This window comes from Pseudopipra pipra, chromosome 2, assembly GCF_036250125.1.
Source record: "Pseudopipra pipra isolate bDixPip1 chromosome 2, bDixPip1.hap1, whole genome shotgun sequence".
NCBI lineage: Eukaryota > Metazoa > Chordata > Aves > Passeriformes > Pipridae > Pseudopipra > Pseudopipra pipra.
This window is the reverse complement of record NC_087550.1, coordinates 105,040,652-105,065,079: the sequence shown is the minus strand read 5'-3', so window position 1 is coordinate 105,065,079 and position 24,428 is coordinate 105,040,652. Positions and strand designations below refer to the sequence as shown.

The window sequence follows — 24,428 nt, the reverse complement described above, 5'->3', positions numbered from 1 at the left end:
ATGTTCCAGCTTTCAAGTTTCTGCAAAAGAAGACTAAGATTTTTAAAGAGTAGGTCCCAAAAATTGTTTAACTTACTCTAAAAGACATTTCTTTTAGTGTCATATACAAAAATATGTATGTCAATTGTTTCAGAGTTAGTCTTCAACAAGAAAAAGTAAATTCAAGAAATTCATCCAGCATAGAAAACATTTTGTGTTTTACAAAAATATAAGCAAGTATAAGGGTAACCAGTAGTGTCAACACTAATACCATTTTAAATGCTATGAAAGCATTAACTTACCCGAGAAAATTCTAGCCACCGATACTGGAAACGTCTGCTGAGATTAAATAACCTTGAATAAACCATCCTCCACACCAGGTAGTTGGCAAGAGTCCTGTTAAATCAGAAATATTTTTATCAGGCATCTAAACACATATGATGTACCACATAGCACTCAGAGAAATATCTCTACAAACATTTCACTTCGTTGGTGGAAATTTCACCTTGGAAGTTAGTGACTGATGACCAAATCGATAAAGCCCAATTACACAGGAGAATCTGTATGATTGCAACCAGTTATTATGTAATTGCACCATGATAACCATGTTCTAGGGGTTATTTATAACAAGTCTATCACCTTTTATGTCATTTTCAGGTAACGTCTTTTCCAAAAGGCAGCTTTCATTTTCCTTAGAAGTGACAAGAACTGTGTTATAACAACAGTTGCATAAAAGTTCTATCCAGAGATAACTGATTTTTCTTTTGTAGATCAAAGTGAATGTTATCTCTCCTCATTAGTAGGGCACATAAGTGGTAACAGAGTAGATAACAGTCCATCCCATATACACTCTCATTATCTCATATTTGTATCTTTCATTAGAAGTTATCAATATGCTTTAAAATTTCCACTCCTCTCAGAGTTATTAAAGTATTACCATTCTTATTTTGTCAGATGGATAATTGAAATACCAAAAGGGAGAACTCTCAGTAACAAAAATCTCCTAAGAATTGAGGCTGAGAGAGCCAGGAAGAGCTTGTTTAAAATTCCCAGGAGACCTAACATCCATGCCCCTTCTCTAAAACTTCAAGCACCTGACTGGAGGATTTATCTAGTCTAGACTTATCTCTTCCCCTGTTCAGCAGTGGCTGTATGAGGTAAAGGTGCATTCTGAAATATGCAATTCAACTTTAAGCAGTCTCGAAACAAATCCAGTAATGGCCTACACATATTATTCTCATCTTCTCTTTTACATAACATGTTTTTTCAAGGATAGTCATTGCTTTAAAGCTATGGATATCCAAACATCATTTACTCTACACTGGGATATACATAACATTTTGGGCAGGCCATAGACTTTTCCATAGGTAGGAAAATTGCTTCTTTGCAACCAAAGATGCTGTTATGGACTGTCTGAACAACACCCCCACCTCTAAAAATCCCATTTCTGCAATCTCGCATTGCCACAGGTGTGGGGCAATGTAGCTGTTGCTACATTGTCACCCCATTAGCTTCATTGACAGACATATCCCATACGTTTCCCTCCTCTGAATCATAACATGACATAATAAACACACTTCGTGGGCATGTTGTATTTTCCTGAGACATAACTTCAGTTCTCCCTCTAACCAAGCTCCAGTCCACCCACACAAAGCCTTCAGCTCAAGATGCATTATTGCATTTCTCACTATGGGCATATTCCCTCTTTTAGTATACAGATACATCATATAGTGCACCTAAATGCCCACAATAATCATAAAACAGATCTGAAAAAGCTTTTTAGCATGAATAATGTACATTTATAAGACAGTATATGTTGCAAAAGGCAAAATAGTTAGCTCTGCTTAGATGATCAAACCATTTTGAGATAATGCTTTGGGTCATTAAAAATTCATTTCAAACTGTGAAATACCAGAAAGTACAGAATTTCCCCTTAACAAATTTGTGACAATGTGGAATTTTCTCACTCAATGGCGAAGCACCCTAAAAACACTCAGATCTCATTGTTTTTGTAAATTACTCAAACTCTATAAACCTCACAACTATCTGCCTCAGATATTTCAACAGAGCTGAAGAGCATCCATTCTCCTGCATCAACTACTGTGTGTATCTGAAACAGGATATATGCAAGTCCTATAGATTAAAAGGTTTAAAGATTTAATTTTGATCAAAAGTCTTAGGTAAAAAAACTCATCTAAACAGATCACTATCATAAACCAATTATGTATTACAATTTGGTACTTAATTGCAACCAAAAAAATCAATTCTTTCTTCTGTGTGCTGCTTGTTCTCATATAGTGATGTTTGTCCTTACATTTGAGTTGGGGAACCTCTCCCAGATTGGTAGTGAATAAAAGACTGAAATTTGTAAAGGATGGGTCTCAAAAAGGTGACTTATTGAAAGACAAAAATATCAACAAGAATTCAGAAATGTTTGTGCCAGACATAAGTAATGAAAGCAGCTGACAGTTGCAGTAAATATCTCGCAATTAATTGAGGTTTGTTTTAAGTTGAGAAGGAAAAGGCTGACACATCCTAAAGCCAAGCTGTCTGATGAGACTAATAATTCCTGAATGTAATCACACTAGGATCCACTGATGCATACAATGCATAAAACAGGAAGGTTTCACTTCAAAGTGCAGAGTTATGTTAATTTGTTGTGTGGGTGGGCAACAGGGGGAAAGGTTGAGGGGGTTTGTTGTTGTTACATGTCTGAGGGGTAGTGTTCTTTAGTTTGTTTTTTAGAACTATATAAAAGAGTAATTTATCTGAATTTGTTTATCAATTTTGGGGATGTTTATTTTACCTTTTAGGCTGACTATAAAAACTTCAAATCATGTTCATCTCCAGTTGGTTTAAAAACTGACACTTTTTGTTTACGAAATGCTTTCTGTGCTTATCTTGGGGTGATTTCCATCCCAGTTTCATAAATAAGTTCACTGAGGCTCAGATAAGTTAACCTCTACACATGGAGCAAAATCCAACACAAAAATAAAACATAAAAATCCTCTCTGCTTTTTCAGTGAGACCAGAGCATTTGTTGTGATAACCTTTCAGAAGAGTACAGTACATAGCCCTCTATTTTAACTTCCAAATGGCTGTTACAGAAAGTGTAGGCTCACTCTTAACCAATATGACCATTATTGTGACATACACTCCCAAAGGAAGTGGTAGGGAACTTGTTTGTTGGGACAGTCAAATTTGTAACAGTGCTTATGAATATTTACTAAAGTACTCTCTGTCCTGTCTGGGAATAAAGTAGGTTACTCATGTAAAATTCTGTGAGTTTGCAATATTTTAATCAACAGCCATGGTAGCAATTAAAGAGGACAGATTTAATATGAGATAGATGGACAAATTAATTGACATTTTAAGAAAAAGATTCCTTTCACAAATTTTAGATGTGTTTGAAAATTGTATTTAGAATTGAGTCACTAATCAAATTATAAGTACTGAAAAACTTCTGCCTAATTGCTAGAGGCACTAGTTCAAGATAAATTATTTTAACTTCTCTCTCTAATTTTATTCAGAGGCTGGACCAGAAAGGAGATCTAGTGCCTCCATCCCCCTCTAAAGAAAATTCCTCATATGCTATAGGAATTGAAGTACTTGTCAATTAACAGTATCAGGCTGCAAAGATAGGGTAAGGTAAGACAAAGGAAAAAGGGGCTACAAGCAAACTGGAAAGGGACTTTTCACAAGGGCATGTAGTGATGGGACAAGGCTTAAAACTGAAAAAGGATAGATTTATCTGATAATAGGAGGAAATTCTTGACTGTGAGGGGGATGAGGCACTGAACAAGTTGTCCAGAGAAGTTGCGGGTACCCCATTCCTGGATGTGTTCAAGGTCAGACTGGCCTTCCCCTTAAGGGTGGGTCATAACAATGGGGTTTTGAGCAACCTGGTCTAGTGCAAGGTGTCCCTGTCCTCAGCAAGAGGGTTGATACCAGATGATCTGTAAGGTCCCTTCCAACCCAAACCACTCTATGATCCTATGAAACTAGTTATCCATTCCGATATCTGTAAGAATGATAAAGCTGTTTCTTTCAGCAGCTGCAAACATCTCCAAAAAGGATGCAATATACAGTGTCCTATTTATGGCTCACATAAAGCACCAGCACACAGATAACAGGGGAGGGATATAAGGGGCTCCTAACTGGTGCCAGCACAGCTCTATCTCCCCCCTCACACGGCACAGCTGTACCGGAGCTCTGCTGTTGCTCATTTATATCACAGCCACATACGTACACCTCTTCCTCCTGTAACAGAGATAAACCCCACTAAAAATTAGTCAGTACCCCAAAAAATTGGAGGAATCCCTGAAGACTTCTTATGAGGAAAGTGTGACTTACTTCAGCACTGAACACATGACATGACTTAGGATAGCTGTCCCAGAGCTGATGGAAACTCCTGCAGGCTAGTTGCTCAGCTTCTTGGGCAGCTTGTTATGGAGAGCCGTGCTCCTTGACTGGAGCTGCAGCAGTGCCCTGGCTTGGGAACTTCAGACAGATCCCTGAACCACACTGCTGCACCAATTTCAAGCTCCACACAGTAATTTGGTTATATGCAGTCAAGTAAAATTCTGCTAAATTCACTCTACACCGTGCCAATGTACTACCTTCTAATAATATTGCCATATGAATGATTTCATGATTCAAGATTGCTCAGCAGGTTCTCTGAGGGAGAAATTTTTAACACAATGATTTTGAGTCCATATGACTTGCCACCTCCAACACAGATAATTGCCTCTGTAATCAGACAATTTTCACTCCATTCTTCCCTCCACTTGAAACAAACTTCATGGAGTACTTTACCAGATCACTGGGGCATGAACCATCTTTTTGTGACATTTTGAATTGTACCCATGCTAGCAGGATGCTCATCTGGGAATAGGACACACAAGGCATTGGAATAAAAGTATAGCTTAGGGACAGATTTGTAACAGAAAAGAATATGAACTTTGTGAAAGTACCTGCATTTCATAATGACACTGCATCTCCTGAAATGATGAGAATTTAATTCACATTCTAAACACTGAAGTAAATCTAAGGATTTACTAGGAATTTGATTGGTATAGATATTTGCAGTAACAAATAAAATTCATAGGTGTTTACATTTACTTAACCTTTAAAATATCATATGGAGAATGACAAATGAGATTACCTAAAAGAAAATATCCTTGTTAAGCTTTCAGAGTTCACCCTGACCTCATTGTTAGGAGTTCACATTAAGATAACTTCCTAATTTTCTCAGGCCAGATAACAAGGTTACTTCTGGAGCACATTCTGACATTTGAAGTAATGAACATTATCACCTAATAGATAAATATGATCTTTGTTATCATGCAAGGGCTGTTGGGATGCATTTTACACACAAGAATTTGAAGCCTGCTTGGGTTGAGTTTAAGCACTATTTGCCATTTCGAACACTTTAGGATGCAAATTGCTTAAGGTAAGACTGGGCAGAAAATGCCTAAACCATTATCAGCTACAACATATGCAGTGCGAATATACTGGAATGAGAGATTACTTTTGCCCAATCCTCTTCTCCCAACCTGTAGGGCCAGAAAGCTGGTCTCCAGCTTTGCTGAAGACAGATGTTGCCATTATTTCTAGCCATTACTACAGCCTCCTTCTGCCATGACACACAGGATGGCTTAACTTCTCCTGAATACTCAGATTTTCCCTGAATAAGAAATTACTGGGAAAAAGTCTCCAAGTATTTACTCCGTAGTTACAGAATATATTTGCATGTAACTCTATCTGTATACTGGGAATAACTAATTCTCTGCTGTCTTGCTAGATGTGCATCCTCTAAATCACTGCTTTATCCCCACTGGTGTAACTAACTTTGAGATAGAAAGAATGGACAGCCCAAATAATTTAAAAGACTTTCTTCAGTAGATTAAGATTGGTGGCACACTAATGGTATTTGTCTGAATTTTATAAAGAAAGGATATTTGATGATCTGTAGGCAGATCAGTAATTTTTATTTTTCTTATTGTTTGATGTGTGTGCTATTTTTACAGGTACCATGAATTGATGTAAGCATTCCATCACTAGAGACATCGAGCAACAATATAAGAATAACTCTTCTGAATTAGGTTTTTTGGTGTTTTGTTTTTTTTTTCTGAAGCATACTTTTAGTTGTGATATTGTACAATCAGCAAAGATTGATATTTGGAGACAGCAGTTTAACAATATTTTTTTTAAAGTTCAGCAACACGCCTCAGCAGAGAACAAATTATAACAGAAATCCCTTAGATATCATCAGTAATGATGTTTCAAATGGGGTGTTGCTTTTTCATCACTGCTCAAAGCTGTCTTGCTTCCCCATGCAAAGTACATCTAATATGTTTAATCTGAGATACCTGCATTCTACAACTGTGTTCTACAGATGTAAATCATTTCACAAGATACATGACCCTATAAAAGTAGGAGATGCTGAACACATCTGGAAAATGCAGCTTTACTGCAATCTGAGTTTTCCATAGAAGATGAAAGGTGTTGAAACTACAAATTCTCCTGCTACACACAAGGTAATATCTATATCCTCGTTCAGACAAAACCAAACAGACCATTTTACTAGAGACTTGATTCCAAGAATATCTGAAACTCCTGAAAAATACAGGAAAAGCCCAGCATTTCATGTAACCTTATAAGTGTGGGTGAAATCATCATAGGATCCTTACTTTTTCCTTTCATTTTCTAGTATCCTGAATAAATCTTTGAAGTACTGGGGAACACGGACAATCACATTTTCTGAAGGACCTATATCTTTAAGCTCAGGATAGAGTTTGGTGTCAATCACCTTCTTGATGTATCCCAGCCAGTCAAACTGCAATGACAAAGAGAAGGCTGGTTAAATCAGATTATGAAAAGAGACGATTTATTAACTAAGTTGCACCTTTAAAACTAATTGTTTCAAAGCTTTACTTATTAAAAATTTAGAAAGTATTGCACTTTGTTATTACATGTGTTTTCAATCTCAGTAAAGTCGTAACTGTATTTAAAAGAACATATATTGTAAATGAGCACACACATTCCTAATGATATTCCTTTAACATGCTTCTCTGCACACTAAAGGCAATTTTAATTACATAGGTCAGATATTAAAAGAATAATTTTGCAATTATCCCCAACCAACCTGTGGAATCATGGCACTAAGCTCCGATATGTTCATTTTATTGTACATCACCTCACTTGTTCGATTTTCATATGGAATCATGATCTGGGAAAGAGAAAAAAACCACAAAACCTTCAAAACAAGGATTATGTTGCGGGGACCTGCTCTTACGTCATTACTGTCCATCATAATCCCAGTACAGAAATATCTCACCACTTGTTTCCCAAGAATTTAGGGCATTAACTTCCCTTTCTGGGAATGAAATTTAACTGGAAGAAATGGAACTTAGTTCATTTAAAGTTTAACTCATTAACCTGAGACAGGCATACTGGAAGTACAGCTCATGTCTTGGATTTGAACATGTTCTTGCTGTAGCCTTACTTCACCTGAGGGAAGAGCCAGATGCATACAAGTTTCTCCTCATTTCACCCCACCATCCTGATTTCCATAGCAGGAACCCAGGTACATAGGCCAGACACAAATTAAAGCATTCCCCAAACCAGCCTTCCATCTGGGTGCCCAGAGGAGCCAGACCTCAAGTTCCTTTGTAGTGTCACAGCAAAGGAAATCCTAAATATAAAGCAAGTCCTTTTATAACTAACAAGAGGGACATTCAGACTCCAACGTGGCCCTATGGTACAGAATAGAAAAACAAACCAAGTACAAGACATAGGTCTAATTTTTCTCAGTGCTGAAGAGAAATAAAACTTCCTGATGGCAATTCCAGCCCCACTCTAAGGTAAATCCTATGCAACAAGCTGTATGCTGTGCAGTTTAAAGAGGATAGAGATTGACGCCAGACTAACCAGACAGCTGGCAGTTCTCCAAACAAAATTCTCCAGTAAGTGTCTGCGGTTTTACTATTGCTCAAGCCACACAGGAAAATAAAAAACTACTTTCTTCTCCCTTTCTGCAAATTTGATTTATCTGAAAAAGCTTTAAACTCTTCTTGAACCCATTTACTCTCTTCCTCTCAGAACTTTCTCTCCTTCTCCAGTCATTCAATCCTAATCATCCTTGTACATAACAAGTTCTCTTAAAGCATGCCACTTTCTTATACTCAAAGTATTCTTGCTGCCTCTTCTTTAGCATACAAGTTCTCCATTATATATGTTTACTTAGAACAAATGCAGGAGAATACAGGATACAGTAAAACCTTAAGTGACAAACAGGACTACCTCCTTTGAATCAGTAAAATGTTTACATATATATAATCATTGTGCTCATTAGGGATTATGTAATAATTCATATCCCTGGACTCACACCTAATATCTAGACAGACACGAGGAGGATTATTCATACTAAAAGAAACCAAGAGCAAGCATGGTTTGTCACATAACAATGTGCATTAACAATCCTGAGGATTTTTACATGATCTGTGTCATCTTATATGGCAACTTCACCTACATACCTCGTACTCTCTGTAAGACATTCGTTAAGTAAAGCATTAGAGCTACCAGAGCTAGCAATGCATCTTCTAATCACATCAATGATAAAAGGAAGAAATGTTTCCTGTTTTTCAAGTCTACTGGGTCACAATGAAGTATTTGCTCATTAGTCCATCCACGCTAAGTAACTGAAGCTGAATATTGGGCTTTATTTAGAGGTTTGGTAAATTTCATCCCTTTCAGCAGAAAAAATGGAAACACTGACTTACTACTATTGTGGATGGCCCTCACTTCTGTACAAACACACCATTAAGAAGCATCACTGCCTTTCCTCCTGTAGACTGCAACTGCAGAACCCAGATAAAAGTCATCTGTTGCATCACCTGTCCTGTGCAATAGGTTTCCCTGTTAATGAGAGACCACCATTTCAAAGGGAATAGCCTCTCAGCTCAGCTGGCGGTTATGCAAACCAGTTTGCAGCCCTAAACTTTGGTGTTTTCCCAGCATTGAGGCTAACTCTTCTCTCTAGCTTTAGAAGTTGAAATGATCGTGGAGTTGCAGCTTCCAGGGATGAGATTCCTGTAGTAGCCATACTGAAGGAGGGATACACAGAAATAAAAATGCGCCTTCAAACAGTAACAAGCCTAATGCATAAATTAAACTCCACAAGGGGACAAAAATGTCTCCAAGTAAATGCCGGAACCAAGTACTAGATTTAAATACACTTAGCTTTACCAAATTCAGTTGGTCCCCTTAAATTAAAACTCATGGAGTTTCTCATCTACTCTCCCTGAGTACTCCATGAAAGCACCTCAGGAGCTAAGGGTGGTGCTACTGTAAACACTACCCTCTCACTACCACCTGCAATATCCCACCTCAGTCTTGCACTGCTTTTAGACTGTTCTACAGAATCAGCCCAGTCTGCTTCTTGAACAACAGGGTAATATATTCGCAACATGGATGCACAGCAGGGATTCAAATTCTACCCAGTTTCACAATTACAGTATCATAGAATCTCTTAGGTTGGAAAAGACATGTAAGGTCATTGAGTCCAACCATTAAACCCATCACTGCCAAGTCCACCACTAAACCACATCCTCAAGTGCCACATCTACATGTCTTTTAAATACCTCCAGGGATCGAGACTCAATCACTTACCTAGGCAGGCGATTCCAGTGCTTGACAACCCTTTTGGTGAAGAAATTTTTCCTAATACCCAATCTAAATTGACCCTGACACAACTTGAGGCAATTTCCATTTGTCCTGTTGCTTGTTACTTGGAAGTAACTGGGGATACAGACCCCCACCTCTCTACAACCTCCTTCCAGATAGTTATAGAGAATGATAAGGTCACCCCTGAGCCTCCTTTTCTCCATGCTAAACAACCCCAGATCCCTCAGCTGCTCCTCATAAGACTTGTGCTCCAGAGCATCTCAATGTTTTTCTTGTAGTGAGGAGCCCAAACCTGAACACAGGATTTGAGATGCAGCCTCACCAGTGCCAGGTAAAGGGGGACCATCACTGCCCTAGTCCTGCTGGCCACACTATTTCTGATACAAGTCAGGATGCCATTGGCCTTCTTGACCACCTGGCTCATGTTCATCCAGCACCCCAAGGTCCTTTTCCACCAGGCAGCTTCCAAGCCACTCTTCTCCAAGCCTGGAGTGTTGTGTGGGGTTGTTGTGACCCAAGTGCAGGACCTGGCACTTGGCCTTGTTAAACCTCGTACAATAGGCCTTGGCCCATCAATCAGGTCTGTCAAGATCCCTCTGTGGAGCCTTACTACCCTCCAGTAGACCAATAGAGCTGCCTGACTTGGTGCACTCTGCCAACTGACTCAATTCCCTCATCCAGATCATTAATAAAGATATTAAACATGACTGGCCCAAATACTGAGTTCTGGGGAACACCACCTGTGACTGGCCACCAGCTGGATGTAACTCCATTCCCCACCACTCTCTGGGCCCAGCCATCCAGCCAGTTTTATAACCCAGCAAAGAGTGTGCCTGAGCAGCCAGTTCCTCCTGGAGAATGCTGTGGGAAACAGTGTCAGAGGCTTTACTAAACTTTAGGTAGACAACATCCACAGCCTTTCCCACAACATCTAGGTGGGTCACTTTGTCATAGGAGATCAGGTTAGTCAAGAAGAACCTGTCTTTCATAAACCCATGGTGACTGGGTCATCTGGTTATCCTGTATGTGCTGCATCATGGCAACGGTGATGATCTGTGCAATAACATTTTAGAGCACCGAGGCCAGACTCACAGGCCTGTAGTTTCTCAGATCCTCCTTGTGGCCCTTCTTGTAGATGGGCATCACATTCACTAACTTCCAGTCAACCCACCTCATTTCCATGACAGCTATATCACAGTTTTCCAGCTGCACAATGGGTACCAGTGCATTGCTGTAGATGCATTTCAGCCGGGATATTGATCCATCACCTTTTCAGGAGAAGAAGCCCTGATTCCTATGGGACCAGCTGAGCTTCCAGAGTTTCTAACACATCAACAATCCCTGCATCTTTGTTGCCACATGGATCTCCATCCCCTACTTCCACTGAGATGGCAGACCGAAGGACCTCGCTAGCAAACTGTTCCTTAAACATTGCTATGCCACCCCCAGGCTTATCTCTAGTGAGCCTGGTTCACATTACAATTTAAGAGACCAAAGGTATTTGACTAAGGTTTTTTCCCCGGAGAATAAAACAATGAATTTAACAATCAATTAAGGGAGAAATATTATTAATCCTTTCTTCATCAGGATCTGCTCCTTTCTTTCAACTTCTAAAAACCACTATTGCTACTGCTGTTGATATAATGAATTTCATTTTGAAAAAGGATTGCATTAGATTACCAACCTCTGCTATTTTAACTTCCAGTTTTAGAACTGATTTCATATCAGATTCGGCTCGTGAAGCATTTGCACCTAGAAGCACTGCTGTATCAACCATGAACTGCAAAAAGGCATCTCGGTACTGTAAAGAGACAAAAAGAATGATGTGACTACTGGATTTGCTCTTGAGCAGAGCTGTAGCAGTAAACCAGAAATGCCCAGCTATAGCAAGGAGTATAATACTTTCATACTTTAGCAACCAAGGTCGTGCTTTCCTTACCTTGAATGTCTGCTGTCAGCAAGTTAAAAAGGAGAAATAACACTGTAAAAATACTTTGTATGACAGACAGAGATACCTGCTGTGGTTCAGGGAGTACAAATCTCAGGAAATGCAAATGACACTTCTGGATTAGACCAACACTTTCAGCTACTACAAATGGATTAGACAATGTGTATGACTGTACACCAGTATTTTAGGCCAACTCATACAGTAATCACTATAGGACAGTAGAAGCACTTGTATACAAGTGCAAGCTTAGTGCCCGAGAAGACAGGGAGATAAAGGGATGCTCCACTGATCTCTCTCCTCTCTCCTCTGTTCCTGCCACACACTACAACACATGTGTCTGCTACAGTGCTTTTCTTTGCTCTCCCCAGGATATCCTAACAAACCACATTTTAATCTCTGTGTACACAGATGTTAGCAAAATACACTGGATGTAATGATACCGTAGTGATTCCTGTGCTGCCTCCCCCACAGTATAATCTTTCAGAGATTTTGGAGAGATCAGATTGCTCCTCATCAACTCCTACCAGTTCACAGTCCAACAACAGCAAAAATATATCCCAACACATTTCCACCTTTAATCTTTTAGCAGTTACCATTCTTTGTATCATGGCATCATCTAGTCTGATAGAGGTAACTAAAAAACTTACTAACCTCTCAGGAAACTCAAAAGGGAAGTAAAGCTGTAAAAAATCAGCAGCAATGACTTGTCCCCCAGATAACCCCAGAGGTTGTTTTCTTTGAGTTTTGGACTGCACATGACAGATACTTGCCCACACGTCTTCACTGAATGAGGAGAAAAAGGTGTTGTTGTCATAGTCAAGTACTGATACATTAAAGCCTTTGATAAACATCATTATTTCACAACTGCTGTCCACAGAAATGCTGCAAGAAACTAAGCTGTATACCCAGGAGTTGCTGACAAATCTTGCAGGGATATGGCTAGGAAAGCCAAGGCCAGCCTGGAGTTCAAGCTGGTAAGGGATGTGAAGACCAATAGGAAAAAACCCTATAACAGGAAAAAGAAGAGGAGGGAGAATGTGGATCTACTACTAAATGGAGCAGGGTAACAAATTACACTGAAAAGGCCAAGATACTCAATGCCAACTTTGCTCTAGTCTTTACTGATAAGACTGACTTTCAGGAATCCCAGGCCCCTGAGTCCAGAGGGGAAGTCTGGAGCAAAGAGGACCTATACTCAGTGGAAGAGGACCAGATTAGGAAACAAAGTGAACATAAGTAGATCCAGGGGATCTGAAAGATTGTACTCATGAGTCCTGAGGAAGCTGGCTGATACCACTGCAACTTCACTCTGGACAGTATTTGGAAGGTCACAACTATTGGGAGAGGTTCCAAAAGGGTGGAAGAGACCAAGCATCACCCCTATCTCCAAGGAATGTAAAACAGAAGACCCATGGAACTACAGACTGGTCACCCTCATATCAATTACTGGGAAGGTAATGTAGAAAACCCTCCTGGAAACTATTTCCAAACACATGAAAGATAAGGTGATCACAGGTAGTGAGCATGGATTTATGAAGGGGAAATCAAACTTAACCAGGCTGATAATTTTCTACAATTACATTAATATCCTGGTGGATGAGGGGACAGCAGTTGTGGTTGATCACCAAGGTTAAAAAGTACAGGGTAGGGGAGCGCACAGTGAGGTGGATTGAAATTGAGCTGAGTGACCAGGTCCAGAGGGTTGTGATCAGCAGCACAAAGCCTAGTTGGAGGCCAGTCACTAGTAGTATATTCCAGAGGTAAATTCTGCTTCAGCAGAGGAGTTGGACAAGATGAACTCCAGAGGCCCCTTCCAAGCGGGAAGAAAAGTAGGGGGACCCCAAATCTTACAAAAATCTTCGTTTAGGAAACTTTGCAGATGTGTTTGTGGTAGCGGTGGTGTTTTCTGACAGAAGATACCCTGAAAAATCCATAACCATACAATGCATGGCCCTTTCTCAGTTTGGAGCTCAACAAAACAAAAGCAATAATGAAAAAAGCTGAGGGGAAAAAGGGTCACTCTAATTTCCATTTGATAGTACTTACAGATTTGGCTTCTGTGGTGTTTTCTAGGTAATCCTCTCTAGATGCCAGAGAGAGGCTTGCTTGGTCAAGCTGTTAAAAATAACAAGAATCAACATTTAATAGCTAAATTCATCAGAAATCAAAGGTAGACTAATAAGCAACCTTGGAAGAGTTTCTCTGGCAGTTATGGTAGATGTGTGCAAATATACATACACAACACACTGCAGCAGACTGAGCTCCACAGAATTTCAAAACAACAGAAAAATCTTATGCTGTGCTGACAGATATTAACTAAATCAGATTACTGTGATCTGAGGAGCCTCAGATGCCCCCTGCAATACCTAAGCCACCTCCAGAAAAGAATTACCTAAGCAATGTAGGTGTTTATGGCTCCATTAGTATTAGGTAATGCAATAGGACTGGCCCTACAGGATCAAACAGTTGGTGCTGATGACCATTCATCCTGTGCACATTTCAGGGGCACAAGAGTCAGCTTTGGGACACGCTAGCCTAGTGTATGGACCAAATGTCCACGAGGTGCTGGAGCATGTTAGCTGTTGTGTATCCAGAAGGCACTGTTAAAAATCATGTTGAATGCTGAACAAAGTTTTATTTGGAGTTTTTAATTTTTTATGATCCACTGATGATTTTGCAATGCTGAACAAAAAGAATTTTGCAATTAAGTTATTCTCACAAGCAGATTGAAATACTCCATGGTAGATCTACACCCCTGGGAATTTGTTAAAACACAGACAAGGAAGAACACTGGCCGATGCAATCTGTAGATCAAGATCTTAATAAAATTAACAACAGAATACACTATGGAATAATACATTATTCATAGCATGTAGTGCTTCAGTTATTCAGATACTTAATTCTTAGGCACCACTAAGCATACCAAGGAAAGGTACTGATAGCTATAATTCATTTTCAAGAGACCAGCAGTAAGGATATCCCTGCCCAGCCCTTTGCTAACAGATGACTTGGACTGAAATATTATGACAGGAGATACCCAACTAAACATCTCTCTGATTCTACTGCTTCAGTTCATTTAAACAAGTCTCAAGCCAAAGAAAACCTGACAGGATCTTAAAAACATCTTAGCAGAACGACATCTTATTTACAGCAAACTGTTGGTCTGCTGTTGACTATCCAGGAAAATATCCCAGAGATGGGAAAAAGTTACCCTTCAACTTTATACTGGTTAAATGCCTCAGTCAGACAACATTTTGAAGAACTGACTCAGAATTGACCCACTCCAGCACCAACACAATTAACTGTTGTTTGATCTCTAGATACAATGTATTCTTGGCTACATTCCTACAGCCAGCCCACATGCCAGCAAAATAAAAGGCCATAGGTCCTACTTTGCTGTGATGAATGGCATCATAACTTTCTTATTTGCTCCTTCTCTCTTGCCTTCATAACCTATTTTCTTATAGCAGCAGAGGGCTGGTCTACTCTGGCTACTCATCTGTAGTTCTTAAACAGCAATGCATTTGGCCAGGTACTCAGACTTGCCATGGTGACATCTCACAGTAATACAATTTTCTCTGTAGTTTTGTCAGACTACAGGGAGGCAACATTTCTTGGATCTTTTTCTCACTAAACTGTTGTGCAATGCCACACACTGTTAATAAAATGGTAATGCTTTGGTCTAAATGTAATAGCATTTCAGGAAAAAAGGTAAATTCTGTATTTCAGGTCTAAAAGTGCTTTGGATACATCTGTGTCATAAACTGCTATATAAGAGACAGATTATGTGTTTCCATCTTAAGAAAAATAGCTAAAGTTCAGAATATCTGCTATTGATGCACCATTCTTCATCTTCATAGACAAATAAACCCCATTCTTCATGCAACTAATGAGCCATAAGCAGCACCCAGAAGTAGATATTGACCTCTTATTCTCATGCACATAGACCCTGGACACTGGTCTACTGGGAACATTATTTGTATTTTTTTCCTGGCATTGGAAAGAAGAAAGCAATCTGTAGGAGATATTTTTCAGTAGCATGTGGTTGCTAGTGGCTTCTACATTCCCATAAATTGGCATCTATGAACATCTGTGCATCAGTAGATAATAACAACAATAATCAAGTGTAAACATTCGGCATGTAAACATGTTTTAAAAAAGAAGACCATAAAATACCATGCAAAGAAACCTATTAGATATGCTATATAGTACCTTCAGGATATACCGATTGGAGATTTTGTCATCAGCAGCCACATATAAACGGATGAAGACAGAGTTACTGTATTGGCCACGAAGAGTTGCCAAGGCTTGGAGTAAACTAAATCTCCTTTCTGACCACAGTCCTTCAGGTCCAATACTGGATTCCAACACAGGCCAGCGGAAAGGTGAGTGCTTCAGGATACTTAAGAGGGGCTTCACATCAGCTTTTTCAATTTTATCTGAAATGCCAAAGTGTGACAACAATTACATTCCAGATAATTCAAACACAGCAGCAGCCACACAAGACAAAGATTTAACGGCATCAATTGATTTCTAGGCAAGACAAAACACAACAGCTGAAACCCAAAGCCTCTGCTCTGCCTGTGAGCACAGCAGCACAGGAGTCCAACCCAGTTTATGTATATTAAGAATAATAGGGGCAAATCAGTACCTTTCAAAAAAGGCAAAGGCTGGAATTAAGTAAATGTAAAAAAAAAAATCTGATTTAGAAACTAGCACAGAAACTTTACTGTTTCTGTGGGGCTGAGGAGAGGCTGGTTATTGTACATAATCAAAGCTAGAGGGGCAGCATCTTGGCACCAAGGCTGCAGGGCAGGTTGTCTCAATTGCTGGCAGTCAGTCTTGGGCCATGCTGGAAGAAAACTGTCCAGGGAATAACGGAATCACAGAATATGCCAAGTTGGAAGGGACCTAGAAGGGTCACTGAGTCCAACTCCTAGCCCTACACAGGACCATCCCCAAGAGTCACACCATGTGCTTGAGAGTATCCTCCAAACGCTTCTTGGATTCTGTCACCCTTGGTGCTGTGACCACTTCCCTGGGGAGTCTGTTCCACTGCCCAGCCACCCTCTGGGTGAAGAACCTTTTTTAAATCCAATCTAAACCTCCCTTGTCACAAATTCAGGCCATTCCCTTGGGTCCTGCCAGTGGTCACCACAGAGGAGAGATTAGTGCCTGCCCCTCCTCTTCCCCTCACGAGGAAGTTGTAACTGCAGTGCAGTCTCCCCTCAGTCTCCTCCAGGTTGAACAGACCAAATGCCCTCAGCTGCTCCTCGTTCAGCTTCCACTCAAGGCCCTTCACCATCTTGGCTGTCCTCCTTTGGACACTCTCTTAGAGCTTAATATCTTTCTCATATTGCAGTGAGCAAAACTGCACACAGAAGGTTCAGAAGGAACCTTTGTCCAGAAGGACAAAGGGCACTTCTAATTCATCTTCCACCTGTGTGGCTACATAAGGGCAGTGATGTGTCCCAGACTAGTGCACATCATCTGACAGCAGCATTTACAAGCTGAGGAAAAGCACTGCAAACAGGGCTATAGGGCTTCCCATCCTAACTTGCTTGACTTAAAGCAGATAACTCAAAGAGTCCAGGGCTGTCTATATCCAGTCTTGGGGAAGTGTTTTGATTAAACAGATTTAGAGAAATGTAGAAGGTGCTGAGCCACAGGCTGTTGAAAATATCAGTATGAGAATTTCCTCAGAAGCTCCTCTGATTTACTGACCCCAGGCACTAACCCCACAACCCTGGCACACAATTTTAGCATTCTTTTCCACAGATAAATATCTATTCACAGTTCCCTGACAGTCAGAGGTCTCTCTAAAACTGATTTCCTGTGCCTGGGTGTACCTCAGCTTCAGAAATGTGTAAAAGACCCTCTGCATTCAGTTGAATCCATATCAGCAAAATCCATGCATCTGCACAGAGCTCAGCAGAGAGCTGAGCCTTTATAAACATAGGGAACTCATATATCTTAGAATCATTGAATATACTGCACTGGAAGGGACACATCAGGATCATATGTCCCTCTCAAATCAAGCCACTTACTCTCATTCATGCAGGATGCGTAAAGGACTTTGGCCTTCTGTACAGCTTCACTGTCTCGTCTTTTGCTGATGGGTTTCTCAAGCAATGCTGAAAAAACAAATAAATATGTTTTTCAATACATTGGAAAATGTAGAAACTGTTTGCTTGTTTCAGCATTTGCTTTAATCATGGCATTTGTTTAATTAAGGATGAGGTTCCACATATATTTTTTTAAGCAGTAGCACAGACATAATTACAACTTTTTCAAACCCCAATGGAGAAGGATTTTTTAATTTTTTTATTTTTAAGAGGACTGATTTAAAGCCAGGTGACAGATGCTGCTTATTATCTGTCCTCACAACCAGCCACCCTCAGCAAACTGAGGGGACAGGGAATCATGAGGTAAGTGGGAACAATCACACAAGGCAGGGAGTCAGGAATTCTTTCAAGTGGCTTGGTTTCTGGTGCTGGTACATTATGAAATCAGGATCTAACAGAGAAGGTTAAAGAATCCCAGGAGCAAGACCACTGGTGTTCACTTTTGCCAGCTCTGCTGCTGCTGAAAGAAAGCAGGAGAGAACTGCCTCGTTGTCTGTCAAACACGCACAGTCTTGGTAATGACACAGAAGACCAAGTGTCCAACCATTGCTTGTAAAGCAGCACCATATACACACTCATATCACACTATAGGTGTAAACATCCTTGGTGTTCAGCTTTTTTTAAGCTATCATCTCCCTATGTTCTTCACATTCCTCACATTATGTAATGAAAGGAAAAGAGCATGAAAACTCCATCTGAATCTCAGCAGTCCCCTCTTAGCTGCGTCAAACTGTTTCATCCAAGTTGTACATCAGCCGTGATTCAGCTGCAGATACACATAACTATGGCTAAATGCAGAGGCATTAAAAAAGAAAAAAAGAATCGAGCCAAAACAAACAATGCCCAACTCATTTTCTTGGACTCTTAAGAGATTTAATGAGATAATTCCCTTTTAGTTAGGGATAAGATTTTCCCTAAAAATACTTCTGGACAGGATCCCCAATACTTTTGATTTCAAATTCTCAAATTGCTAATATTTTTCAGTCTTTTAAAGACAATATAATGCCAATCACTGACACATATCTTCAGCGTGCACAATTCTTAGTAGAATAATCAGACTTGGTCATGTTTTAAAAATGGCATTTTAAAAGAAACAATACATGAAGCCTAGATAAAACTAAGAATGAAAAAATACCCTCCTATTAAAGCCATTACAATAATTTCCATCCTTGCCAGCAAGCTGTACAAACATGAAATTTTGAAGCTAACAAAATCCAATGGCTAAAGCCCAGGTAAAGATCAGGAGAGATAAAGAGGATGAGAGTCAATAAAATAAAATCAACTCTAGAAATACACCTGCATCAAATTGTGTTAAAATCAGACCTGGTGTTTTCCCATCGAACCATCTCATTATGTGACAGAATGAAACAGTAACACTCACTGTACTATTGCAGAGAGTGAGGTGGGGTAGATGTTGCCAATTGCTCAGAGTTCTTTTATGAAGACAATTCTTGGTTCCAACAACAAAAAATCCAGTTATCAAACATGAAAGACTTAATAAGATGGCTGAATCCTGTGGATACTGAAGTAGGGGATGTGATCCATGAGCACTCTTTAGGCTATAAAGGTTTCTCAGCCCTAACCTCAAGTTTTCAGAAAGGTTTAGAAGCTCAAACATGGAGCACTGCTCACATCCACATGATTTCTACATTAGCTAGTATAAAATCCAAATACAAGATTTAGAAATTTGCTTCTTATTTAGCTCACAAATACATATGGATTTTATGTGTCCTTGAGTATTTAAACTCTTAAACATGAATAGCAAGAAAAGGCAAGAAGCAAAACATATTGATCAAAAATATGTGTAATCAATTAGTCTGTCTCCAGGTTGCTTATTCATGGAAAGAAAGTCACTACTGTGATTGAAATCAATGTAGACACATCAGGCTATCTTTATATTAGCAATATTGGGTACTGTGAGTAGCCTGGCCATAGCTGCAGGCTCTGACAAACCCACTCCTGCACTGAGCAAATCTGATCGTGTGGGTCGATGCACTCTGTGCTTCTACAGGGCAGCGTTTTGGAGGCTGCAGCTCAGAGCCTCTGCTCTCCGAGGACCTCCACAGGTTGATCAAACCTGCCTCAGGGCCATCCCTCAGTCTCCCCAGCATGGAAAGGTACTCTCTGAACAGTGTTCCATCTCTTGGCACATGACATGGATTTCTGGCTATACTAAGGGAAATGCCAGTCAGGGACACAGAGAGAGCAAATTTAGCCCCTCTGAAAAAAAACAACTGAACTGTAGCTGTCTGGGAGGATTTTATCACCTTGAAAGACAGTAATAGCTTCAGATATTTTCTGTTTGGACACCAAAACGTAAGCAAAACCTATAAGGTCTTTCAAGGTATAGGAAGAGAAAGACCACAAGAGATCAAATGTTCAGTTACATAAGTTACCCACAGACCTGCTGCTTAGTTCCCTACTTTGCCTTTCCAAACTGCTACTCTCACCCCTCATTAAGGAATTGTGTGTATTCATATGAATCCACTGAGAAGTTCAGTCTACCAGGCTTTTCTTAAAGCACAGTTTTCTTAAACTTTGACCTAGTTAAGGAGATGGGTGCTACAAACATTTTGACTAAAGCAGCTCACTTAGCACTGAGAAGGACATTGAGTTTGTTCTTCTTGCAGCTTTCTTTCTTTCCATTTTTTTTAAACTCAGTTTTCTTGTTTCTAATTAAAAGTTCTAATTCCCTAAAGCAACCTTCCATTTTAGGACATCAAACATTTATCTTTAAATAAGAATTTTTAGGAATAAATGGTTTTGATCAGACTAGGAAATATACATCACTCCAACAATATCAAAAAACACCCTTATATAACAGCCCATCTGTCAGCTCCCTATTAAATGTTACAGTGCTAGGCAATTTGGCTGCAGAGGTTAAAAAACCCCACCATCCAAGCTGATTTGCAACCACCTGAAAAGGCATAGAATTGTTATTGTCAACTAAAATTTAACAATTTATTGCTGCTACTGAATTACAAAACTAGCCTGTCACAACTGCAAAGCAGAATATCATAACAAAAAATCACCAGAAAAAGCAAAGTGAACCAGCATAGCTTAGGCCACCAAAGATAAAGTTTGGATCATGTTTCTTTGGCCAAATATCAAGTACATGTTTCAGTGGCTTTTCTAACAAAGCAGCTCTTCTTCACTCACATCTTTTACTCGCTTCACTTTTAAATTATTTCCAAAGTCATTCTCTTGGCAATAAAAAAAGATCTTGGCCTGTGGCACTGATCTCAGCACCTTATTGTCCACGTTTCCATATGCACAGGATGCCCAGATGCAAGATTTACATTTCCCTTCACATAAAACTTAGTTATGGCAACCGTCAAAACCTATTGGCAATTCCACTCCACAGCACTGTAATAACATAACTCATCTCATTAAGCAACTACCACTTGAACAGTTAGAAACTGTTTAAAGGTGTTCATGATATCCTAAACTTTTTGAGATTGCAAATCGCTTCATCATTCGGTTTCTTCTACCAAGGGGCTGAGGGTGGGGAGGTTCCCATTGCAATGAAAGTTCTGGTACTTCTGGCACCCCAGGTCAGGCAGGTTTGAATCATTGTGCTCCCTGGCTCTTCTACAAAACACAAAGACTCAGCACCACCAGCAAACAAACCCACTCCATAGCTGGGAGTGATCCTCACTTGTCTGAACTGGAGATGCTCAGATACATAGTCAAGGAAAAAAGCCACAGCTGGGGGTGGGGAGCTGAGAAGGGAAGGAAGAGAGTTTATATTGAGTTGCCTTCACATAGTTCTTTTCCAGGGCAAGAGGGCTAAAAAAGGCCAACTTCCTGTGGTTCACTACCCTCCAGTAAACAGCAATCATCTGCTGTTAAAAGTGAGAGCAAGGCACATTACAAAGTAAGCTTTGCGTGAGTGTTTATTTAACTGCATACTATTCTGAAGCTGCTAAGGATAATCTTGTGGCCAAGTGTTACCTTTAATCTTAATTTCCATTTCCAGCCCTCGTTGATTTTCCAGCCCACTGTCTTGCATACCTTCACTTTTCAACCGTCGTATTTTATTTATGGCACCAAGAAATCCTGTACCTTTCTCTCTTCTGACATGGAGTGCACAAAAAAGGGATTGTAAAGCCAGATTTGCAGAGAAAAGAAACGTGCATGCCATTTATTCCAATTAGAAATATTGATTCAATTTATCAGTGTCCTGATCAGCAGATTGTATATATTCTTTGTGCTATCAGATAGTTTTCTACATATATAGTTGAGTTGCAATCCTGAGTAACACTATGGGATTCATGAAGCTTACTTCCTATTCTAGAGAGAAAGTACAAGTTTTCTCTGCACTTTCCAACCCAAGATATGGAGAATACGTCATGCTAGTAAAGATAGTAGCATTTTTTTCCACTAATTTCTGTCCTTATCCTTTTACAAACATTTACTCTATGTGGAAAATGCAAACTGAAGTGTTTGCACAGTGGATCTGACAATGATCTGAAATATATTATAATGCTTTGTATCTTGAAGAAAAACAACTGCATGTGCAAACATCCCACTGGGAATATTCTTGGACTTTATAAAAAACCAAAAATTATACAAGAACCCCAGGGGACATCCCATTTCCTGGAAGGTTGTAACCCTGGAAGAGTGAAAAGCTAGAAGCAGACAAATAATTCAGCGTGAACTCCCAGGGCAATTCTAGAACAGACAGCAGTCTTGGACTGCAAAACCAGAGAAGTACCAAAATGAGGAGATGATCTTATTGTTGTACAGGCTGGTGAGACAGACTGGAACACTCTCTGCCCTTCAGCTGCCTGTATTTAAAAACAATGTTGAACAACTGGACAGAGGGCAGAAAAATATCAAAACAATTGGTTTTTTTCTTTGGCTCAAGAAATAGAAGGGAGGGATTAAAAAAAAACAAACATGCAATGAGGAAATATGATTTTTCTCACAAAAGATGTGAAAGGGTGATGGAATCACAGTGTGAAAGCACCAGCCGTTGGAAGATGAAGACAAATTCAGCAGTAACAGTGATTAACCACTGGAACCAGCAAGCAGAGGAGACAGTGGCTTCTCTGCCCCGTAACATTTTCAAGACTTGAACCTTTTTTGGAAGATAAACTTTATTCCAAAGTGAATTATGTTTTATCCCACTGCAAGCTATTGAACTGCATTACACGGGTAATGTAATTGTCTGTGACACAAGAAAGGTCATGGGAAATAATCTAATGGTTGCTCCTGGAATTGCACTCTACATATTTAGGATACAGATCTCAAAGCACTCTTAGACATGAGGAATCAAGGAGACACAGCCACTATCCATTGCTGCAGATAAAGTGAGCCACAGATTCCTCCTTATCTAATTCATGCCAGACTCCTACTGATAGCAATGGTGCTCCTTTATGAGCATAAAGCTTGCTGAACTTGATCCAGACAGTCAAAGAGCTTGATCTTTTGGAGATGGTGAATGCCCTTCACTCCCTTTAATGTCAGTGACAGTGGGAGTTGCTCAGTATTGCCCAGATGATGCTCAGTACTAAAACTGAAACTTATAACGCATTCTTTTCGGGATCAGATTCAGAAAGCAGCCCAAGGACCTATTCATTCAGTGTGCCACAGTCAGAAGATGCTTTCATGAGCTACATCCCCAGTGAGGCTCTATCACAGCCTCACATAACAACACGCTCTCCCTTTGGTAGCAGTAACTAGTAGCCAGATATTTGTTCCATATTAGATATTTATGAGCTTCAGTTTCTTAGACCAAAATGCAGGAACTCTGCTTGTGGAAAGGGAGTTTATTTGCAAATACCTGATGACAATGAATTTATCTTTCAATTCTTGAGCAATAAAGACTCTGTTCTTCACCTTCCCCCCTATGCAGCTCTACAGCTATAGGGATTGGGCTTCTAAACTGATGTGAAGAATAATTAAAAGAGCTGCTCAACCATCTCCAGCTATCACTGAGAAGCTTTGTTTGCTCCCTACGTTAGCACTATCACATGCTACCTCTGGGAAGAAACTAAACCCAAGTTATCATTTGGAAATTTGCAGAAGATCCTCTGATGCCAGCAACAGGTTGTTTTAAGGGTATTCTGTGAGGAATTACCACCTAAAAGTCAAGAAAAACCTACTCGAACCTTGGTTGAGTTTGGCAATCAAATCAAACGCACACCACCTGTGTGCAGAATGTAATTCCGTGATGTCCCTGAACTATAACATAATTATGATTAATCTAGTCCTCATTAAGAATGTCTAACCTTTAATTCCCAGATTTTCTTCACACTTAAGAGCTATGGCAAAAGAGTTCCTGGGAAGCAACTGCAATGCCTGAAACCCAAGTAGCCAACTGCACTGCGCCACAAGGGTTATCTAAGGATTCCAACAGTGTCGTGGAGGTATCGCCCTTTCTTCAAACTCTCAGCACACTAGATTTAAAAAGTCAAGTTCAGTACAGTTCACAGAGCAAAGATTTGGCTAGGATGCCAAAGGGCACACACAAAAACTTTAGAACCACACTGCTGTTACGGAAATCACAGCTAGATAAACGTATAGTCTTAATTAAGTAACATGATCTTACATGTTCCAAGAGTGATGATTTCAGAATGGTTTGGGGTCAGCTGACGTTCATTTAGAGTATCTGGTTTCCAATTCCTTTTTTCAAAACCCAAAATGAAGTGAAGGGTAGCCGGCAGTGGTAAGTTTCATAGTGT

General features: G+C 39.8%; 1 protein-coding gene across 1 annotated transcript in view; it reads right to left on the bottom strand.

The window, feature by feature from the left end:
• PHEX (phosphate regulating endopeptidase X-linked) overlaps positions 1-24,428 on the bottom strand; it is a 101,772-nt gene that overhangs the window by 62,770 nt on the left and 14,574 nt on the right. The window contains exons 4-10 of the mRNA XM_064646773.1: positions 17,662-17,748; positions 15,827-16,053; positions 13,661-13,729; positions 11,351-11,467; positions 7,127-7,210; positions 6,672-6,817; positions 282-375 (exon numbers count right to left, since the gene is read on the bottom strand). Coding sequence (XP_064502843.1) covers positions 282-375; positions 6,672-6,817; positions 7,127-7,210; positions 11,351-11,467; positions 13,661-13,729; positions 15,827-16,053; positions 17,662-17,748 — 824 coding nt within the window. The remainder of the gene's footprint in view (positions 1-281; positions 376-6,671; positions 6,818-7,126; positions 7,211-11,350; positions 11,468-13,660; positions 13,730-15,826; positions 16,054-17,661; positions 17,749-24,428) is intronic.